Source organism: Hyperolius riggenbachi, chromosome 1 (genome assembly GCF_040937935.1).
Source record: "Hyperolius riggenbachi isolate aHypRig1 chromosome 1, aHypRig1.pri, whole genome shotgun sequence".
Taxonomy (NCBI): Eukaryota; Metazoa; Chordata; class Amphibia; order Anura; family Hyperoliidae; genus Hyperolius; species Hyperolius riggenbachi.
This window is the reverse complement of record NC_090646.1, coordinates 558443929-558467100: the sequence shown is the minus strand read 5'-3', so window position 1 is coordinate 558467100 and position 23172 is coordinate 558443929. Positions and strand designations below refer to the sequence as shown.

General features: G+C 44.6%; 1 protein-coding gene and 1 long non-coding RNA gene across 9 annotated transcripts in view; one reads left to right on the top strand and one right to left on the bottom strand.

Annotated features, from left to right (window-relative positions):
• The window catches only part of PAM (peptidylglycine alpha-amidating monooxygenase), a 265286-nt gene that overhangs the window by 42113 nt on the left and 200001 nt on the right, over window positions 1-23172 (top strand). For all 8 annotated transcript variants that reach the window (XM_068247473.1, XM_068247472.1, XM_068247471.1 and 5 more), the window contains exon 4: window positions 18448-18505. In XM_068247473.1, the coding sequence (XP_068103574.1) occupies window positions 18448-18505 (58 nt within the window). The remainder of the gene's footprint in view (window positions 1-18447; window positions 18506-23172) is intronic.
• LOC137526525 (uncharacterized) overlaps window positions 20737-23172 on the bottom strand; it is a 31705-nt gene continuing 29269 nt past the window's right edge. The window contains exon 3 of the long non-coding RNA XR_011023115.1: window positions 20737-21461. This is a non-coding gene — a long non-coding RNA (uncharacterized lncRNA). The remainder of the gene's footprint in view (window positions 21462-23172) is intronic.

The window sequence follows — 23172 nt, the reverse complement described above, 5'->3', positions numbered from 1 at the left end:
TTGGCCTCTGCATGGAGAGGCTATGAATGGGAGTTGGCGCTAGCTTGTCAGATATGGGCCTCTTGTGACTGCCAGAATAACAGATCTGGATTAGGTTACAGATACCCAAGAAGTGTTATTGGCTAAATATTTTTTTTTGCTCTGCACACTTCCTTCAAGCATAGAGTGAAAAATGTGAGTATTTTTAATGTAAATAGTTTTTCTGTTATTGTTATGTCTACTCTATATCTTCATTTTTTATTCATAAATCTCTCGTGTTTCACTGACTGTGTTTCCCTGTAAGTATGCTCATTAATGATCATAAATGTGACAATCTGATAATTTTTGGGGGGCAATTTACTACATCACTAAAGCTTGTGGCATTTTTTTAAACCCAATCTAAAGGCAAAAATTAAAAGCGGATAGCGAGGCTAGTGCTGTGAGTTCAGCACAGTCCTGCTTGTCTTATATCCCATAATAGCGGTTTGTCTGACTGCTTGGAGATCAAACCACTGTTCTGCTACAGCTGTCAGCTGGCAAAGGCTCCCATAGAGTGACATCTAGTGGTATGCAGTCCCTGATTAAAAGCTGGGCCATGACACTATCTGCACTGAGTTTGTATGTTCTCCCCACGTTTGCATTGATGTCCTCCTGGTACTCCAGTTTCCTCTCACTTCCCCAAAACATACAAATAGGTGAATCCCCCCCCCAAAAAAAAAATAAAGATCATAGACTGTGATAGGAACATAAGGCAATGGCTGACTATGATGGGGGTTAGATTGTGAGCTCCTCTGCAGGACAGTTAGTGACATTGCTAAATACACTATTTAAATGCATTGTGGAAGATGACTGGAGGCTCAATAAATATGCAATAATAATGATTTGTGTGATGCCTAGAAGATAACAGAAACCTATTTGGTTTTCTTAAGGACATGCTCAAAGTCTCTATGAAAAGCCTAGGCATTGACCCGAACTTCTGGGAGAGCCTAGCACAAGATCGCCCCACCTGGCAAAGCTGTATTAACAAGGGTGCTACCTCCTATGGGCAGAGTAGGATTGAAGAGGCTCAGAAGAAGCGTGAGCTGCACAAATCCACAGCCAATGCTCTGCCAACCATCCCACCATACTACTTGTGCCCTACATGTGGCAGAGTTCTCTGAGTCCCCATCAGACTGTTTAGCCACAGCTGGATGCATTGTACCCGTCATCCTCCTTTGTATGATGTTCTTGGTCATTGTCGACAACGACGGGCCAACAAACAAACATTGTACAGTCTGAGAAAACTTGTTTTGCATAAATATTGTCACTATGTAATAGTGTTATTTCTGTAAGATAGGCGAACCTCTAGGTATGTCTTCTTGACAACATAAACTTTCTAGTACACTTCCAGTCCAACCTGCAGATCATTATTGATTGGGGGATGGTGACATGGGACAACCCTCCCGGATTCCTGGGTAAGCTGTATAGTACAGCAGTAGCTTTCTGTGTACCAATAGATTTGCTATTACTGAGAGTTTTACTTTTGAGTGCTCAGTGCCCCTGATAACATTAGAATAGGACTTATGCTTTCAGTGATTTGGATTTTGAAATATGCAAACTCCAAGCTGACACTTAAAACAAACCTGTATTGACTGGGGAACAAAAAGTTAGATATTTACCTAGGTAGAGAGAAGCCTCTGGACAGTCCTGTGTCCTCTTCGACACCACTGCCTCTTGCTGAGACCCTTTGACAGCCACGCTCCCCTTTGTGACAGAGCTCAGCTGTACAGCGTCTGCACACTTTTGTGCCATGTAAGGGAATGTATTATCTGCACTCCAGATATTAGTTTTTGGTGTGAGGGTGAACAGGATTGGTTATTACAGGCTTGAATAAAGGTTTGGATCAAAATCCACTTCATTGCCACGTTATGGTTAGTATAAGGCAGATATTTTTGGTTATATTAGTGTTGGAAATAAATCAGTTTAAAGGTTTGTGTTGGACTTTATTTGCAGGGATAATCCAGGGTTTGTGTCAAGTGAATGGTTTAAGGATTCCTTATATGGTAAAAGTTTGTGTTTGGGTAATAGAGGGAGGGGGGGGGGGGCTATGTTATAAGACATAGGTTAGGAAGGAGTGCTAGCACTAAGCAGGGCTGTGGACTCGGTACAAAAATCTTCCAACTCCGACTCCTCAGTTTACGAAACTGCCGACTCCGACTCCAGGTACCCAAAATGCCTCCGACTCCTTAGCCTAATACTTACCAGGGCTGTGAATTTTGTCCAAAAATCTTCCAACTCCGACTCCAACTCCTTAGTTTATGAAATCCCGACTCCAACTCCAGGTACCCAAAATTTCTCCAACTCCCGACTCCACAGCCCAGGCACTAAGTATAGGCTGGTGGTTAAGGTTAGGTGCTAGGCTTGATTAGGGAACGACGGCTTTAGGAGTTAGTCTGGGTGTTCAGTTTCCCGGTTAAAAAGACCTGTTTTTGTGCTGCTGTGCTTCTTTGTGGAAATCAGATAGCTCTCACTCAGGGGCATGCCTACAAATCATGGAGCCCCAGCAACACTTTGATGAAGTCCCCTTAGGGACTTGCGTTTGCGTTTTTGACCTATTTTGATGTGCGTTTTTTTTTTTTGCGTTTTTCTGATTGGCAAGTCTTGTCTTGATTTTTGAAAATAGATACTAGTGGTTAAATCAATACAAAATGCATTTCTATGCGTTTTTCATGCGTTCCTATACTTTACATTGAAACGCAATACACATCATAATTGCACAGACATACGTTTGTTTGTTTTTAAATCGTAACGCAGCAGTGGAAAAGGCCACCCAAGATCAGCAAGCGCATGTGTTTTTTGCGTTTTTGGTCAAAATGCAGCTAGTGGAAAAGGGCTATTAATGTTGCCTCCCCATGGTGACCGTCACAGCAATGGGGGCCCATCTTACAAGGGTCATAAAACTAGTGTTACCATCAGGATCTTCACACAATCAACAACCATAACAAGTGTGACCATCAGGATCTTCACACAACAACCATAACAAGTGTGACCATCAGGATCTTCACACAACAACCATAACAAGTGTGGCAATAAAAACACCTCATCTGTAGTATTGGAGGAAGGGGAGGTTAGTAGTCAGGCCCCCACACCTCTGAGCCCCCCCCTGCAGTCACAAAGGCTGCTTCCCTGTAGTTAACCCCCCCACCCCTGCTCTCACTTACCTGCTCCAAAACCAACATGCCAGTCAAGGTTAAGCTCCAAATATTTTTCCAACTTGCCTATCTTGAGATTCTTAGCTGTTTTGGTTGAAAGTCTCAAATGTCACCATATGCTTGTGGACCTTTTAAGTGGAATTACCCAATATGTTCATTTTGCACATGCTGTAAAAAACCCGAGACAACAGTAGTTTGTTGTCCCAGTTCCTTCTAACCACCATTGCTTGATGAGGCAGGATATGCCACTGAGAATTATTGTGATCTAATTCTTAAAAATACTGAAATATTCAAACAGTCACAGGGTTCAGATACTTTCCTTTATTGTGGGTTTTTTTTTTCTGGCCGTTGTATTGTTTCCCCTTAATAAATTCCATGTATTTCCTGAGCTACAGTCATTCCATCTGAATTGTTCACATATTTGACTCTGACTGGAGCTCAGCATTGCCAGCAGCAGGCTTGCGCTATGTGAGCTATGATCAGTCTTGTGGTGTTTTCAAACCACTGCAAAGTCCAAATGTTTCATCCGGTTCTGCAGAACTCATTAAACCAAAGAGAAAGTTGAAGCAGGGCCACGCTATTACCACAGAAAACCGGAGGCGTACTTTGTGTCCTTGCTGAGACAAATGAAGCCACAGCCATCAACTTTTATGTAGCGAATAACATACAAGGCACCACTTCATTGATTTCCTGCTGGTTTTGTGTTTTCTGTATGATAAATGATTGGCATTTCAAAGGTCAGAGAAGCAGAAGCTATGTCATTTCTCTCAGGTTCGGGTTAGATTTCAGCTCTGCCCGGCATGCAGGTCTAGATTTGCAATTGCTCAAGCCTCTAGCATACCTGCCAACAGTCTGAAATAATTTACACTGACATTGCTGTTTATTACACTTAACCACTATATTCATTAGGAAAAACTATTTAAAAATGTACCATTCACTGACAAAATTGTTAGCCACTATTAGAAAGATCTTGACCTTTCCAAAGATGTTCCTGAAGCAAAGAGAATTCTACATTAGTCATCCAAAACAGAATGACTTGTTCTGATATCTACATTTGTGGATGTCAGTCATTTTTACATGTCCCTAAAAACTCAAGTAGGTGCATGTAATGGTAGATAGGGGCTTATGCATGTACGGCAGATGTAATGCAGGAGTACAATGCATTCCCCACTATAGACATTTATAATGGTGGTCGCGTTACTTTCTGGATTACCCTCGTACATGCAGATGCTAACAGCCATTTGCTTTCATCTGCCTTTATTTAGTGGAATTCAATTTGCATCTCTCAGGTTAGTCTCTGCACCACTTGTCACTTGACTGTAGAACGCCAGTAACAGTTGGTTCAGCAGCACTCACAGGTGAGGGATGTGATGCTACTACAACAGGCATTAAAAACTTGTAAAAATGTATGATAAATGCTTAACCTACTTTAGTTCCTGGACGTAGAAACTACGTCCAGGAACCATGCGCGCTACCGCACCCTCCCGCTGCCGATCGCGTGCGTGCACACGCGCACTCCCGGCCCACGGTTCGTTAGCCAGGCAATCAGTGAATCATGTAAACAAACTCATGGCCGCCATCTTGTGGCCAAAAAGTAATACTACAACTAAAAGTAAAAAAAAAATAAAAATCAACACACATTTACATTATAAACCTATTGTTTACATCCCACCCTCCCAAAACTACACAAATAAAATGTTTACTATTAAAAAAATAGTAAAGATGAAATATTTCTATATTTATTTTTTTTTATTTTAAACTTGTAAATAGTGATAGATGCAAAACGGAAAAAATGCACCTTTATTTCCAAATAAAATATTGTCGCCATACATTGTGATAGGGACATGATTTTAACGGTGTAATAACCGGGACATATGGGCAAATACAATACGTGAGTTTTAATTATGGAGGCATGTATTATTTTAAACTATAATGGCTGAAAACTGAGAAATAATGAATTTTTTCAGTTTTTTTTCTTATTCTTCCTGTTAACCTTCCTGGCGGTAGAAGCCGCGCAGGAGGTTTTCTCCGGCCCTGCTGGGCCGACTTTCTTAATTTTTTTTTTTGCTGGACGCAGCTAGCACTTTGCTAGCTGCGCCAGCACACTGATCGCCGCCGGCCTGCGCCCGATCGCCGCTATCCGTTGCAGCACGCGGGCCCCCCCCCCAGACCCCGTGCGCTGCCTGGCCAATCAGTGCCAGGCAGCGCCAAGGGGTGGATCGGGACTCCCAATGACGTCGCTGACGTCGGTGACGTCATCCCACCCCGTCGCCATGGCGCGGGGGAAGCCCTCCAGGAAATCCCGTTCTTTGAACGGGATTTCCTGATCGGAGATCGCCGAAGGCGATCGAAGAGGGCGGGGGGATGCCGCTGAGCAGCGGCTATCATGTAGCGAGCCCTGGGCTCGCTACATGATTTAAAAAAAACAACAACAAAAAACCTGCCGCGTTGCCTCCTGGCGGAATTTTTCATACCGCCAGGAGGGTTAAAATGCATTTACAGTAAAGTGGCTCTTAGCAAAATGTACCCCCCAAAGAAAGCCTAATTGGTGGCAGAAAAAACAAGGTATAGACCAGTTCATTGTGATAAGTAGTGATAAAGTTATAGGCTAATGAATGGGAGGTGAACATTTCTCAAGTGAAAACGACGGAACGCGAATGGGTTAAATAAAGGAAGTGATTACGTGGAGAAATCATCTGAAAATACTGTGTGTATAAAGTAAAATAAAGACAATCATCTCTTAATTGATTGAATGAAAATGGCTGTTACTTTCTGGGTGACCCTTGTATAAACAAAAAAAATGGTGCCGTACAGATTCATCTGTAAAGACGTATAATGGTGGAGTGGGTACTACCATGTTTAACAGATAGAGGTTAGCGTTTGACAGGCCCATCTATAAAGACAAATAATGGTAACATGGGCACATAGCTATGCAGAAAATGCATCCGCACCAGGCCTGCAGGATCAATATACATCAATAGCTGCTTAGAGGAGTTTCAAACTTGATGGCCTCCAGTTGGTTGACACTGAACACTGCTGATAGTGAGGTTGGAGTCAGAGGGTCGAAGGGTGGACATAACGAGAGTTTAACACCTTCCCCCGAGAAAAAGACAATACATGCATGTTTGCCCCCTGCCTGGATTACTGCAATGTCCTTTGTCATGAAAATGCTCTGTGTCTAGTGTCACCAGAAAATTATGTCTCCTACAATTGGTGTCAAAGTTTCCTCATTGCTTGCACATCTCTCCAGTTTAACCCTCCTGGCGGTCTAATAAATTCTGCTGCTCAGCGGCATCCCCCACCCGCTTCGATCGCCTTCGGCGATCTCCGATCAGGAAATCCCGTTCAAAGAATGGGATTTCCTGGAGGGCTTCCCCCGTCGGCATGGCGACGGGGTGGGATGACAAGGTCGTGACTTCATTGGGAGTCCCGATCCACCCCTCAGCGCTGCCTGGCACTGATTGGCCAGGCAGCGCATGGGGTCTGGGGGGAGGGGGCGGCGCGACAGATAGCGGCGATCGAGCGCGGGGCTGCGGCAATCGGTGTGCTGACGCAGCTAGCAAAGTGCTAGCTGCGTGCAGCAAAAAAAAACTAAGCAAATCGGCCCAGCAGGGGTTACCGCCAGGAAGGTTAAAGTGTACCCAAGGTGACACACACACACACACACGCAGCATGAAATATAAAAATTACATGAGTAATGATACCAGTGCAAATTCAGCGACCTATCATAATGGAAATATAGAAATCTAAATGGGAAATGAAATGGAGAATGAGGTATTTTTGCAAGCTTTATATAAAATTACAGTCTATCATTTTTATTGGTTTTATTACCGGTAGGGCTGTGGAGTCGGAGTCGAGGAGTCGGAGCAATTTTGGGTACCCGGAGTCGGAGTCAGGAAAAAATGCACCAACTCCGACTTCTAATGAATTTACACTGTAATTAAAATAGAAAATATGATAAAATGTTCTATTTATCAGATAATAGTCATTATAAATCATATATACAGTAATAGCTGTGCTTAACCCACAAAAATGAAACAAACCACACAAAAATAGTTACTTGTGCTGCTTCAATAAAGCAGTCCCCGTATTTTTAAAGTCAGATATACATATCTGATTGTGACTGTACAGTATATATGATGTGTACACAGGAATCTTTTAGCTATACTAAATAACATCTATGCTGTAAGAATAAAGCTTAATGTGTAGCTGTGTCACTAATAGAGATGGTCAATGAGATGGAAATAATTCTGCATTGATGCTGATTTATGCAAATGTATGCACTCCCTTTGCTCATTAAATCAAATAATTTGATATGTTGTTAAAATTTGGTTTGGTGACTACAAATTAAAGGGTAACTGAGACGGATGAAAAGAAAAGTTTTTTTTATACATACCTGGGGCTTCCTCCAGCCCCCTTCAGGCCAATCAGTCCCTCGCTGTCCTCCTCCACCACCTGGATCTTCTGCTATGAGTCCCGGTAATTCAGCCAGTCAACGCAGTGCGGCCGCGTGCTGCTTCCACAGCCAGGAGCATTCTGCATCTGCGCTATAGTGCTGCGCAAATGTAGTACGTTCCTGGAGGCGGAGTGTGTGCATGCGCACTACGCCCGACTGGCTCAAGTGCCTGGAATCCTAGCAGAAGATCCAGGTGGTGGAGGAGGACAGCGAGGGACTGATTAGCCTGAAGGGGGATGGAGGAAGCCCCAGGTATGTATAAAATTTTCATCTGTCTCAGGTTTACTTTGTTACATAGTAGTTCTAAATTCTACATATGCACTCCCCACAGAGCTGCAGGGAATCCACTAAGAATGCTTTGCACATTGAACACAGAGTACCTGCACATCACTCTTACATGTACCCACAGTTACATTGCTTAGGGCCTGATAGATGTTCTTTGTTCCTGTCTGTACCTTTTACAAGTACTTTTACCAAGGTCTAGTTTTAGGCCTCGTTCACATCTGTGCAGCGCAGATGGCCGCGCGATCGGAACGCAAGGCGTACGATCGCACGCCATCTGCGCTGCTACCCGCTGCATTGCTGAGCCCATCCATTCACAGTGAATGGGTCAGCTCTGCACTTGCGGGCAGAATGCATGCAGCAGTATGCAAGCACATGATAAGTCATTGTACTGCTGCGCAGCGCATTTGATGTGAACGGCAGAAGGGCTGTCTATAGCCTTCTGCCGTTCCAGCATGTTGCCACGTCATACGCGCTTCCAAATGCACACGGAAGATCATCTGTATAGCCAGGTAACTGGTATTGTTTAAAAGGGAACAACTATGGCAGCCTCCATATGCCTCTGTTCAGTTGTCTTTTAAAATTCCTAAGCGTTGGCAGTTAAAGCGGACCCAAACCAAACATTTTTTAAATTAAAAATATTTAGTTGCACCACTCTAACACATACAGAGATAAATAAACTCTCCTTCAAGCCTATGAGCATTTCAGTGCATGCTTTTCACCCTTCTCTTTTCATAACTAGGGTTATACTGGAGGCAACCATTAGCAATTCCTCCATTGCCGGACACTAGTGTTGGGCGAACAGTGTTCGCCACTGTTCGGGTTCTGCAGAACATCACCCTGTTCGGGTGATGTTCGAGTTCGGCCGAACACCTGATGGTGTTCGGCCAAACTGTTCGGCCATATGGCCGAACTAAGAGCGCATGGCCGAACGTTCCCCGAACGTTCGGCTAGCGCTGTGATTGGCCGAACAGGTCACGTGTAGTGTTGGGCGAACATCTAGATGTTCGGGTTCGGGCCGAACATGCCCGCGATGTTCGGGTGTTCGAGCCGAACTCCGAACATAATGGAAGTCAATGGGGACCCGAACTTTTGTGCTTTGTAAAGCTTCCTTACATGCTACATACCCCAAATTCACAGGGTATGTGCACCTTGGGAGTGGGTACAAGAGGAAAATTTTTTTTAGCAAAAAGAGCTTATAGTTTTTGAGAAAATCGATTTTAAAGTTTCAAAGGGAAAACTGTCTTTTAAATGCGGGAAATGTCTGTTTGTTTTCTTTGCACAGGTAACATGCTTTTTGTCGGCATGCAGTCATAAATGTAATACATATAAGAGGTTCCAGGAAAAGGGACCGGTAACGCTAACCCAGCAGCAGCACACGTGATGGAACAGGAGGAGGGTGGCGCAGGAGGAGAAGGCCACGCTTTGAGACACAACAACCCAGGCCTTGCATGAGGACAAGAAGCGTGCGGATAGCAATTTGCATTTTGTCGCCATGCAGTCATAAATGTAATACAGATGAGAGGTTCAATAAACAGGGACCGGAAACGCTAACCCATCACAGATGTTCATTGTTCATGTTACTTGGTTGGGGTCCGGGAGTGTTGCGTAGTCGTTTCCAATCCAGGATTGATTCATTTTAATTTGAGTCGGACGGTCTGCATTTTCTGTGGAGAGGCGGATACGCCGCCGATCTATGACGATGCCTCCGGCAGCACTGAAACAGCGTTCTGACATAACGCTGGCTGCCGGGCAAGCCAGCACCTCTATTGCGTACATTGCCAGTTTGTGCCAGGTGTCTAGCTTCGATACCCAATAGTTGAAGGGTGCAGATGGATTGTTCAACACAGCTACGCCATCTGACATGTAGTCCTTGACCATCTTCTCCAGGCGATCGGTGTTGGAGGTGGATCTGCACGCTTGCTGTTCTGTGTGCTGCTGCATGGGTGTCAGAAAATTTTCCCACTCCAAGGACACTGCCGATACCATTCCCTTTTGGGCACTAGCTGCGGCTTGTGTTGTTTGCTGCCCTCCTGGTCGTCCTGGGTTTGCGGAAGTCAGTCTGTCGGCGTACAACTGGCTAGAGGAGGGGGAGGATGTCAATCTCCTCTCTAAAGTCTCCACAAGGGCCTGCTGGTATTCTGCAATTTTGACCTGTCTGGCTCTTTCTTCAAGCAGTTTTGGAACATTGCGTTTGTACCGTGGATCCAGAAGGGTATAAACCCAGTAATTGGTGTTGACCAGAATGCGCACAATGCGTGGGTCGCGTTCAATGCAGTCCTAGGCCGAAGAGGTCATAGCCTAGGGTCACAAAACCTGTTTATTTGGGCAATTTCAATGGTGGCGAGTCTGACGTACATAAATCGCAGCCATGGCCGTTAGCAACGTCTGAATCTCACGAAATGTCTCATGCAGGTAGAAGACATATTGTTAGACTTGGATTCCAAAGATGGGGTCCCTACATCTCTGCAAACCAGAGTTACAGGGGTCCAAAATTGGTAAAATCCCCCATAGGCTTTCATTGCCTCCCTATTTCACTTTCCAAAATCTCACATCTTTTCAAAGGGCAATTGCTCAGCAGTGGCAAATTTTCTAGCATTGTAGGGACCCTTAGGGGGAACATGACTGGTGAGTTTCGGGCCCCTAGGCCGAAGAGGTCATAGCCTAGGGTCACAAAAACCTGTTTATTTGGGCTATTTCAATGGTAGTGATGGTGGCGTACATAAATCTCAGCCATGGCCGTTAGCAACGTCTGAATCTCACGAAATGTCTCATGCAGGTAGAAGACATATTGTTAGACTTGGATTCCAAAGATGGGGTCCCTACATCTCTGCAAACCAGAGTTACAGGGGTCCAAAATTGGTAAAATCCCCCATAGGATTTCATTGGGCCTACTATTTACCGTTCCAAAATCTCACACCATTTCAAAGGGCAATGGCTCAGCAGTGGCAAAACTCACCAGTCAAGATCCCCCTAAGGGTCCCTACAATGCTAGAAAATTTGCCACTGCTGAGCAATTGCCCTTTGAAAAGATGTCAGATTTTGGAAAGTGAAATAGGGAGGCAATGAAAGCCTATGGGGGATTTTGCCAATTTTGGACCCCTGTAACTCTGGTTTGCAGAGATGTAGGGACCCTATCTTTGGAATCCAAGTCTAACAATATGTCTTCTACCTGCATGAGACATTTCGTGAGATTCAGACGTTGCTAACGGCCATGGCTGAGATTTATGTACGTCACCATCACTACCATTGAAATAGCCCAAATAAACAGGTTTTTGTGACCCTAGGCTATGACCTCTTCGGCCTAGGGGCCCGAAACTCACCAGTCATGTTCCCCCTAAGGGTCCCTACAATGCTAGAAAATTTGCCACTGCTGAGCAATTGCCCTTTGAAAAGATGTGAGATTTTGGAACTGTAAATAGGAGGCCCTATGAAAGCCTATGGAGGATTTTACCAATTTTGGACCCCTGTAACTCTGGTTTGCAGAGATGTAGGGACCCCATCTTTGGAATCCAAGTCTAACAATATGTCTTCTACCTGCATGAGACATTTCGTGAGATTCAGAAGTTGCTAACGGCCATGGCTGAGATTTATGTACGTCACCATCACTACCATTGAAATAGCCCAAATAAACAGGTTTTTGTGACCCTAGGCTATGACCTCTTCGGCCTAGGGGCCTGAAACTCACCAGTCATGTTCCCCCTAAGGGTCCCTACAATGATAGAAAATTTGCCACTGCTGAGTAATTGCCCTTTGAAAAGATGTGAGATTTTGGAACTGTAAATAGGAGGCCCAATGAAAGCCTATGGGGGATTTTACCAAATTTGGAGCCCTGTAACTCTGGTTTGCAGAGATGTAGGGAACCCATCTTTGGAGCCCAAGTCTAACAATATGTCTTCTACCTGCATGAGACATTTCGTGAGATTCAGACGTTGCTAACGGCCATGGCTGAGATTTATGTACGTCACCATCACTACCATTGAAATAGCCCAAATAAACAAGTTTTTGTGACCCTAGGCTATGACCTCTTCGGCCTAGGGGCCTGAAACTCACCAGTCATGTTCCCCCTAAGGGACCCTACAATGCTAGAAAATTTGCCACTGCTGAGTAATTGCCCTTTGAAAAGATGTGAGATTTTGGAACTGTAAATAGGAGGCCCAATGAAAGCCTATGGGGGATTTTACCAAATTTGGAGCCCTGTAACTCTGGTTTGCAGAGATGTAGGGAACTCATCTTTGGAGCCCAAGTCTAACAATATGTCTTCTACCTGCATGAGACATTTCGTGAGATTCAGACGTTGCTAACGGCCATTGCTGCGATTTATGTACGTCAGACTCGCCACCATTGAAATTGCCAAATAAACAGGTTTTGTGACCCTAGGCTATGACCTCTTCGGCCTAGGACTGCATTGAACGCGACCCACGCATTGTGCGCATTCTGGACAACACCAATTACTGGGTTTATACCCTTCTGGATCCACGGTACAAACAAAATGTTCCAAAACTGCTTGAAGAAAGAGCCAGACAGGTCAAAATTGCAGAATACCAGCAGGCCCTTGTGGAGACTTTAGAGAGGAGATTGACATCCTCCCCCTCCTCTAGCCAGTTGTACGCCGACAGACTGACTTCCGCAAACCCAGGACGACCAGGAGGGCAGCAAACAACACAAGCCGCAGCTAGTGCCCAAAAGGGAATGGTATCGGCAGTGTCCTTGGAGTGGGAAAATTTTCTGACACCCATGCAGCAGCACACAGAACAGCAAGCGTGCAGATCCACCTCCAACACCGATCGCCTGGAGAAGATGGTCAAGGACTACATGTCAGATGGCGTAGCTGTGTTGAACAATCCATCTGCACCCTTCAACTATTGGGTATCGAAGCTAGACACCTGGCACAAACTGGCAATGTACGCAATAGAGGTGCTGGCTTGCCCGGCAGCCAGCGTTATGTCGGAACGCTGTTTCAGTGCTGCCGGAGGCATCGTCACAGATCGGCGGCGTATCCGCCTCTCCACAGAAAATGCAGACCGTCTGACTCAAATTAAAATGAATCAATCCTGGATTGGAAACGACTACGCAACACTCCCGGACCCCAACCAAGTAACATGAACAATGAACATCTGTGATGGGTTAGCGTTTCCGGTCCCTGTTTATTGAACCTCTCATCTGTATTACATTTATGACTGCATGGCGACAAAATGCAAATTGCTATCCGCACGCTTCTTGTCCTCATGCAAGGCCTGGGTTGTTGTGTCTCAAAGCGTGGCCTTCTCCTCCTGCGCCACCCTCCTCCTGTTCCATCACGTGTGCTGCTGCTGGGTTAGCGTTACCGGTCCCTTTTCCTGGAACCTCTTATATGTATTACATTTATGACTGCATGCCGACAAAAAGCATGTTACCTGTGCAAAGAAAACAGACATTTCCCGCATTTAAAAGATAGTTTTCCCTTTGAAACTTTAAAATCGATTTTCTCAAAAACTATAAGCTCTTTTTGCTAAAAAAAAATTTCGTCTTGTACCCACTCCCAAGGTGCACATACCCTGTAAATTTGGGGTATGTAGCATGTAAGGAGGCTTTAGAAAGCACAAAAGTTCGGGTCCCCATTGACTTCCATTATGTTCGGAGTTCGGCTCGAACACCCGAACACCGCGGCCATGTTCGGCCCGAACATCTAGATGTTCGCCCAACACTACTGGACACCACCTACTCCACCAGTTTGCCGGATTCAGTCCCGGCAATATGAAAGAAAGGGAGGGGATCCTCCAATAAATGTAAAATATTTTATATTTGTCATCATGCAGCTGAAAAAAGGCTGCTATTTATTATTAGAATTTAGAAAATAGATTTTATTTCTGAATTCTTGTATTTTTAATTTGGGTCCACTTTAAGCGATGCATTTCATGTAACATACTTTCAATCAACAAGATTGTAATATGCAAATTAGAGGAGTCAGAGTTGAGGAGGTGGAGTCGGTGGAATCCTAACCTTCGGAGTCGGTGGAATCCTAAACTTCGGAGTCGGTGGATTTTTGTACTGACTCCACAGCCCTGATTACCGGAATAAGCTGAAATAGTTCTTCAGATTGGGCAGCATAGCTTATTCACTTCATGGCACTAGACACACTTTAGTATGGTAAATGGTTAAACCTTTATTTCCGTAATAAATGTAATGTTGTGAAAGAGTCTTCCTTCACAAATTTTCTCTGGCTTCCGTTTGACTCCATTTTAGTCACGATCGTAAACCACCTCTGATAGTGCACCCATGTTTATGCCTTTCTTTGTTCATTTATTACAAAGATATCTAAAAGTAAAAATAGAGCTACGGAAACCAAATTCTATATTTTTATCTTTAATATTCAAAATGGCAAATAATTGAAAACAATGTCTTCAATCGAGAAAAAGTGCATCCATCCAATAATAATAGGCATATGAGGCCCAACAATTTGTAATCTTTTTGTTTGTTTGTTTTTTCAAGTGACAACCCCAGCTTGTTTCAGGTCATGACAACCTTTCTTCAGGCCTTATTAATACAAAAAAACTTGGTAAACAGATCATGCATAATTAAAATTGAAAGACTCAAAGCATCTAGACAAAACAAAGTTAGCAAAGACTTCATATGCCTATTATTGTTATTGGATGGATGCACTTTTTCACGATTGAAGACATTGTTTGTAAGTTCTTTGCAATTTTGAATATTAAAGATAATGATTAAGACTTGAATTCTGTAGTTCTATTTTTACATTTTGATATCCTTATAATATATCTATGTGATTATTTGGTGGAACACCACTAGGGATATACTTACCATATAAGTCCCCCACCCATTTTTGCATATTTACCTTGTACCTTGCCATGAGAGAAGATGGTACTAACATTGTGAGAAAGATAAAGAACACCCTCTTTCAACTCTATACTATGTAAAAAAAAAAATCATCTGGTCCTTAGCAGATCTTAAAATTGTGAAAGAACTGCAATAAACCGATACACGTGGCATGTTACAGGGTGTCATTATTTATTTAACCACTTGAGGACCCACCCTTTACCCCCCCTTAAGGACCAGCGCTGGTTTGATTGATCTGTGCTGGGTGGGCTCTGCAGCCCCCAGCACAGATCAGGGTGCAGGCAGGGAGATCAGATTGCCCCCCTTTTTTCCCCCCTATGGGGATGATGTGCTGGGGGGGTCTGATCTCTCCTGCCTGCTGTGGGTGGCGGGGGGGGGCACCTCAAAGCCCCCCTCCGCGGCGAAATTCCCCCCTCCCTCTCCTACCTGCTGCCTCCCCCGGTGATCGGGGCTGCACAGGACGGCTATCCGTCCTGTGCAGCCAGTGACAGGACGTCCCCTGTCACATGGCGGCGATCCCCGGCCGCTGATTGGCCGGGGATCGCCGATCTGCCTTACGGCGCTGCTGCGCAGCAGCGCCGTACAAATGTAAACAAAGCGGATTATTTCCGCTTGTGTTTACATCTAGCCTGCGAGCCGCCATCGGCGGCCCGCAGGCTATTCACGGAGCCCCCCGCCGTGATTTGACAGGAAGCAGCCGCTCGTACGAGCGGCTGCTTCCTGATTAATTAGGCTGCAGCTGGCGACGCAGTACTGCGTCGCTGGTCCTGCAGCTGCCACTTTGCCGACGCACGTTATGAGTGTGCGGTCGGCAAGTGGTTAAAGCATACCTTAAAGGACCACTGTCATGAAAATCTTAAAATTTAAAATATATGTAAACCTATACAGATTAGAAGTATGTTTCTTCCAGAGCAAAGTGAGCCATCAATTACTTTTCTCCTATGTTGCTGTCACTTACAGTAAGTAGTAGAAATCTGACATTACCGACAGGTTTTGGAACAGTCCATCTCCTCATGGGGATTCTCAGTGTTTACTTTATTTTCAAAAACACTTAGTGAATGGCAGTTCCTCTGTCCAACTGCCAAACAAGTGTATGGTGAACAGGGAGGTTGGCCAGCATCTTTTACATACATTTTTTTTTCAGGCAGTGTCTTTACAAAGAATAAAGGCCATGCTGAGAATCCCCTATGGAGAGATAGTCTAGTCCAAAACCTGTCGGTAATTATTTTACTTTGGAAGAAACGTACTTCTTATTTATATGGTTTTACATATATTTTAAATGTTACGATTTTCCCGACAGTGGTCGTTTAAGCGAAAAATTAAAATAAAAGTAAGATACCTACCTCAGTAGTAGGAATCCTGTGGATAGTCCAGAGGCTTCTTGAATCCTCCTACAGCCCACTGTTCCAGTGCAGGGTTCCTCTAAACCTATTAGACAAAGCTTGTCCAATGATGTGACTGTGGTCCGTGGACGAGCACACCCAGACTGGGCATGCACAAATGAGATCTAAGCATGCCCAGTAGAATGAAGCACTTTTTTCCCCATGCATGAGGCGCTTTGTTCTACTGGTCATTCCTGCTTATTCATGCATGCCCAGTCCGGATTCACTCATCCATGGCTGGGAGCACAGCCAGAAGAGATGAAGAGGATCCTATGCTGCAACGGTGGGCTTTATGAGGATCCCTCATTACAGGTTTGCTTTAACAAATACCAAGTCAGAATGCAGGCTGAGGGGTGTATTTAGCTAAAGTGCCAAGTTTTACCTGTTATGTGGATGGCCTCATATTTAATTTTAGTATACATTGCTATACGGAGGAGTTTGTGGTTGACTCAATGGCCTCAATTCACTAAGCTTTATCAAACACTTTATCAAACTTTTGATAATTTACCTCATGGGTAAAATTAAATTTTGAATTCACTAAGGTGTTATAGATTTATTGAATAAATATTTTATCGATAAAACGTTCAATAAATCTGTAACACCTTAGTGAATTCAAAATTAGATTTTACCCAAGAGGTAAATTATCAAACGTTCGATAAAGTGTTTAATAAAGCTTAGTGAATTGAGGCCAATGACTGGAAGGTTTCCAGGTCCAAAACCCCTCCACAATAACATGAGTGACTGACAAAGCCACGCAGAAAATGGTTACTTTTAAGGTATGGCTCTACAAGCTGCTGAACCATGGGGAGTACTTTTTCACACATGACATCTACTTTGGCTTCATTTTTGTTAAATAGAATCTGATGTGTGTTGCTTTAATGCACATGTGTCAAACTCCAGGCCTGGAGGGCCAGTTCCATGCCAGTGTTTAGGATGGACTGAGAAAGAGGAATGTGTTCTACCTGTTGGACCACATCTTTCCTGATTCAAACCCATCAATTCATTTGAGCTGTGTCAAAAATGTGTGAGGATCTCGGGCCCCGTAGGACCGGTTTGACATACCTGCTTTAACCACCCTGGCGTTCTGATTAAATCGCCAGGGTGGCTGCGGGAGGGTTTTTTTTAAATAAAAAAAAAACTATTTCATGCAGCCAACTGAAAGTTGGCTGCATGAAAGCCCACTAGAGGGCGCTCCGGAGGCGATCTTCCGATCGCCTCCGGCGCCCAGAATAAACAAGGAAGGCCGCAATGAGCGGCCTTCCTTGTTTTGCTTATATCGTCGCCATAGCGACGAGCGGAGTGACGTCATCGACGTCAGCCGACGTCGTGACGTCAGCCGCCTCCGATCCAGCCCTTAGCGCTGGCCGGAACTTTTTGTTCCGGCTACGCTGGGCTCAGGCGGCTGGGGGGACCCTCTTTCGCCGCTGCTCGCGGCGAATCGCCGCAGAGCGGCGGCGATCAGGCAGCACACGCGGCTGGCAAAGTGCCGGCTGCGTGTGCTGCTTTTTATTTCATTAAAATCGGCCCAGCAGGGCCTGAGCGGCAGCCGCTGGCGGTGTTGGACGAGCTGAGCTCGTCCAGACCGCTCAGCTGGTTAATGGGACCATGAGAAGACCTTTAAAAAGAAAATCTGAACTTACCTGGCTGGGGCTTCCTCCAGCCCCCCATAACCCTCAAGGTCCCTCGGCGTCCTCTGGGTCCCCTCCCTGGCCCCGCTGGCAGCTTGGTAGCTCAGCGACTTTGGGTGAACTCGTGTGCAAGTGGGGATGTGTGGCCCTTCCGCGCACCCGGCTCGAACATGCACCCGTTGCAGTAAGCGTCCTGCGCATGCGCAGTTCAGTTTTCCAAGGGACGGTTACTGACATGCCAATGTAATAGCACTGTGGAAGGTGCTAGTGGTGTATAAATACATAATATTAAGTAGCCACTATAGGAGCATATCCAGGTCCAGAAGATACATGCATGGCTCAACAATAGAGCCAGTTATCACTCACACACTGTGTTCCCAAGAGTATTGTCGTCTTTGATGGGCTAACTCTTACCTCCAGACACCAGATGAAGTAGGCTGTAAATAGAGAAAACTGTGCCTGATTTTTAAACGGCACAGATTAAAAAATAAAAGCACAGTTTGTAGTTTACGTTTGCTATTATGTTATTTTGATTTGCGCAGTTATCTGTCTGGTGAGACACTAAGTTCCAGGCTTTACTGTCTACATTGTAAATGACACTGTCACTTTCTAATGATCTTGCCTGTATGTTAAATGAGTCAGGGCCCAATTGATGTTTACTTGCTTCTAAGAACACTCCATTTATTTTTCAGTCCGACTCCTATTTCTGCACGTCATACCGGCTTCCCGAGGATGATGAAGCCTACATAGGTATGTATTCAATGGCTATAAATGCTTGCATAATGTTGTAGCGTTATTCAGCAATATTCTCCCACGATCATCAGTGTAATCTTCTGTCAAATGGTCCCAAAGTGGCATTTGTCTTGCATAATGCAGAGCTAAAGCAGCGGAAAGGCTACTTAGACTCGTGACTACAAAAGCTTATCTTAGGGGCTGCATGAAAAATGGCAGCAGGGGAAATGAATAGCTTTGCCCACAGCAGATTTTTACCAGGCATACCCATTTATTACATATTGGTTTTCTGTCTGAGACTAGCTTATGATTCTGCAACATTTAAATGGAGTTTTATTTACTTGATGCAAAGTAACTGAATAACAGAAGCAGGCTTGGTTAATGCTGAATGGTCAGTGCACTCTGAGCCGATAGCATTAGGTAGATGATGCTCAGTAGTTTCACCAAAGTCATTGTCTCATCGAAAATCAAAAATCCTATTTTCAATTTGAGAAAATGTTTGTGAAAAATAGCTTTTTTTATTTTTACCGTGACATTTTGCGATAAACGCAAGAAATTAAGAAAACTTATTTTTTGATAACATTTTTGCTTGAAAATCGAATTCAACATTATTTTTGCGAAAAAGAATGTGAAAAGAATATTGGTATTTTCACTCACCACTGCTGCTCAGCCCTGTTTCTGGGGGGAGGGGGGCAAGGCAGGTGGATAGCCCAAGGCGCAGTGATGGAGGGGGGAGCCACGGCCACATTGGTACTCAGCCGCGGCTTCTCCCTCCTTCTCTCTTACTCCCTGTGGCCCCCTCCATGCTCCCTCCTGCACTGCAGTGTAAGCTCAACAGGAAGCCTCAATTGGAAACAACTCGGCTCTTTCCGGCCTCCATGCAACCATCACTGAGCTTCTCTGTCTGCTGCATCGCTTGCTCTCACTACTTCCTCTAGCTGCTCACAGTAAAGGTGGCCATATGTCAGGCAAATTTGCGGGCCGATCGACTTTCCAATTTGATACAATTATAAACAATTTTATCAAATTGTAGGACAATTGGAGCCGCAACATGTACGCCCAATCGATGTTTCGATCGATTTCAGGCCAAAATCAGTCGAACTGATCGCTCAGAAATGCTGGAAAATTTCAGACGCATGTACTCGATCTGGTGTGCGGCGGTAACAACGTTTGATATTGCGACAACTATAATGGCCAGTGTTTGGCTCAACCTGTTTACCGTGGAAACCTTTTAATTGGTCCTGATGAGTTTCTTAATTTACCAGTGGGGGATACTCAGAATCAGAATCACTTTTATTCGCCAAGTACAACAGGAGTCATACTCAGAATTATTTGTGGTTCACATGGCATAGACAAGCACAGAAAAGGAATATCAAACAGGATAACCAAGAGCGCAAGACAGACAAATTAAAGATGTACATTGGTGTAAATAACGACCAACATGTAATATTTTGGGGAGATCCAAAGAGCAGACTTGTGGGGCCTCTATAAGGACCGCATAGAGTTCGCATGGGATCTGCATAAGGTCCAAAGTTAGCTCAGTTTCGATCCAGCCAGGCTGTGGTGACTCCATAAGTTCACATAAAGTCTGCAAATAGTCCAAGGTTAGCAGTTCCAGCCAGACACTTGACTCACTGTGACTTAGTCTGTGACTATAACACTATGACTGTATCAGGGGCGTACCTAGCAAGCCCCGGGCCCTCCTGCAAAAAAAAATTACGCCCGCCCCCCCTCAGGGACTTTTTGGGGGCAGGAGGGGTCGCAGCAAAAGAGGAGAGCTGTGGCCGTGGGGAGGGGGGAAATTCCCCCCCCCTCACCTTGGGTGCTCCTCTCAGCGCTCCCCTCCTGCAAGCAATCATTGGTGGTGCTTGTGGCAGCCGCAGCGGCAGCAGGCAAGCTGAGCACATACCTCCTTCTGGCCGGAAGTCTCCAAACACGAAGTGCTTCATAGAACTTCCTGTTTACACAGGAAGTTCCATAAAGCACTTAGTGATCCGTTGGAGCACCGGCCAGAAGGAGGTATGTGCTCAGCTTGCCTGCTGCCACGAGCACCACCAATGATTGATTGCAGGAGGGGGAGCGCTAAGAGGAGAGCCCGAGGTGAGGGAGGGGGGGGGGGAAATTTCCCCCCTCCCCACCGATCTGCGGCCACAGCTCTCCTCTTATGCTGCGACCCCTCCTGCCCCCAAAAAATCCCTGAGCGGGCCCTAGGGGGGCCCCCCTACGAAGGCAGGGGTCGCATCCCCTATTGTTACGCCAGTGGACTGTATCACTTGAAATACTTGTCTTTTTTACATGCAGTTTTAACTAGAAGTCATTTTGAATTATGTATTTTCTCATAAATTGTTAAAATGTTATCTTCTGGTTGATGACACTGTGCAAATAATCTGGTTGTAGGAACGCTCAATTGCATTTTGTTTTGTTTCTGAAATGTATAAGGGTGTTATTTTCCATTATTGAGCTAATTTTCAGTCTCCTGCCATGTTTCCCATTACAAAATATCGCTGGATGGATTATTGGTTAAATGACCAGCTGTTGATTTTTGTCGGCTTACTTCTGCTGTTTAGTAAGTGATCTCATCATATTGTGCGTATAGCAGACAAGACAAATTTAAAATGTAAAAGAGGCTAAGAAGGACGTCTCCCTAGAGGCCGCGGCTCCAGAGTTGCCATGGCGATCATTAGCGCTGGAAAAATACATACTTAGGGGGGGGGGGGCAGGGGAGCCTATGAAGAATGTGAAGAGCCAGATTCCTTTTCAAAGAAAATTTGTGTTTTTCTTACTTTATGTCAACTTCTGGATTTAGTGGTGTGTTTGCTGAAAACAGATCGGTGTTGATGAATATTTTGTTGCTCTCTGAAGTGCTGTGTGAAGATGAATACTGGATCAGATTGAAATAGCTTTTTTTCTTTCCTCCCCAGAAGCACAAAGTGCTGTTATTCTTTTTTCTGTCTTGCTTGACAGATGCCAAATCCTGCAAAAACAAAAACACAGCTACAGAATCTGCTTACCCTTGCCTGATTTAAAGCACACGAAGGATGGCAGAAATTCTGAAACTCTATGTACAGAGGAAGCTGTAAACAGAACTAATATGTCTACTTATTTAAAGCAACTCAGTGTCGAAAATAGGCTTAGCAAGTTAAAACGACGTGAGAAGTTTTGCATTGTTTACAGTTCCATGATGAGTCACCAGTGTTGAGAGGTTGTTTTGCATTGCTTTCTGTGCATTCTTTTCCTACAGATGTGTCAGGCATTCCCTGCTCACTCCTGTGTCCCGCTTCCCCTGCAGTGTGGTTGCCTCTCTGCCCTCTGCATTGGTGCAGAGCAAAAGACAGAGGATCTCACAGTGCCAGTATTATTTTGGCATGACAAATATACCAGGGGGAGGAGCAAGGAATGGAGGGGACCACCACAAGCACATAGGAAAACAATTATGCACTGTAGTTATACAGTTTAAAAAAATGCTGTCAAAAGATACTTTAAAGTGCATCTGAAATGACCTTATAAATTATAGGTATATTTAGTACTCTCCCTACTAAGAAATTGTCTGAAGTCTTTTTTTCTGTTTTTCTGTACAAGAGTTAAAAAAAGGTATCTATGAAAATGATTGTCTAACAGCTTGTGTAAATTCAGTAATTTTCTGAGAATTAAATAGAAGCCAAAATAGCCGACCGAAGAGAAGGCTCTCTGATAAGGTGTGCTGGAAAGTTCAGAGAGTCATAACTTCTGTTTGTTTTTCCATTCAGCAAGGCAAATTTGTCTTAAATTAAACCCTTAAAACTGAACATAAAAATATGAGACTCAGATCTATGTTTATTGCATCCTTAGTAAAACGCATACAAATAATTATTTCATTTCATGAGTTTATTTTCACTTCAGGTTTGCTTTAACCACTTTTTTCTCCACTACAGTATATCTGCGTCCTCTGTGACTTCATCCAAGCTACAAGGACGTAGATATATAATTTTTAGCAGAAGCAGTGCTGGGAATGATCGGGTGCGCTCCCGTCACAGCCTGCTTCTGTACCCATTGTCTAAGGGAACTGGAGTTCCCTTAGCCAATTAGTGGATCTCCCACGGAGGAATGATCAATGCTGTGCCTATTAGCATTGATCATTCTTCCCTGCTCCATGCCCCAAACTGTAAATAAAAACCTGTAAAGAAAAGCAGGACTCGCCTTCCAGGATCTAGCGGCGATTGTCCTGCAGGATCCGCTGTTCACCGCTCCGCAGTCAGACCCGTACTGCCGTATATAGTGGGTCCCAGCTTGATGATGTCATCAAGCCAAGATGGGGTGTACACGGCAGTACGGGGCTGACAGAGGAGCTGTGAACAGCAGCTCATGCTGGACGATCATCGCTAGATCCAGGGAGGTGAGTCCTGCTTTTCTTTACAGGTTGAGTGACTGTCGCAAAAATCTTAAAATTTAAAACACATACACATAAACAAAGCAAACTTTTGTTTTTCTTAACATCTTAGTAAGGGGGCTTTTAGGACCATTGTAGTCCCTTACACACCCCAATGAGTTCTGGGTCACCATGAGCTTGCTGGTTAGTCTGTGCCTCTCGGATTTACAAGCCCTACTCCATAGAGCCAAATTAATCCATGCCATGCACTGATGAGGATCAAACAATCCGAAACAGTCTGTATGCATGTTGGATTATTATGGCTCTGTACATATTAACA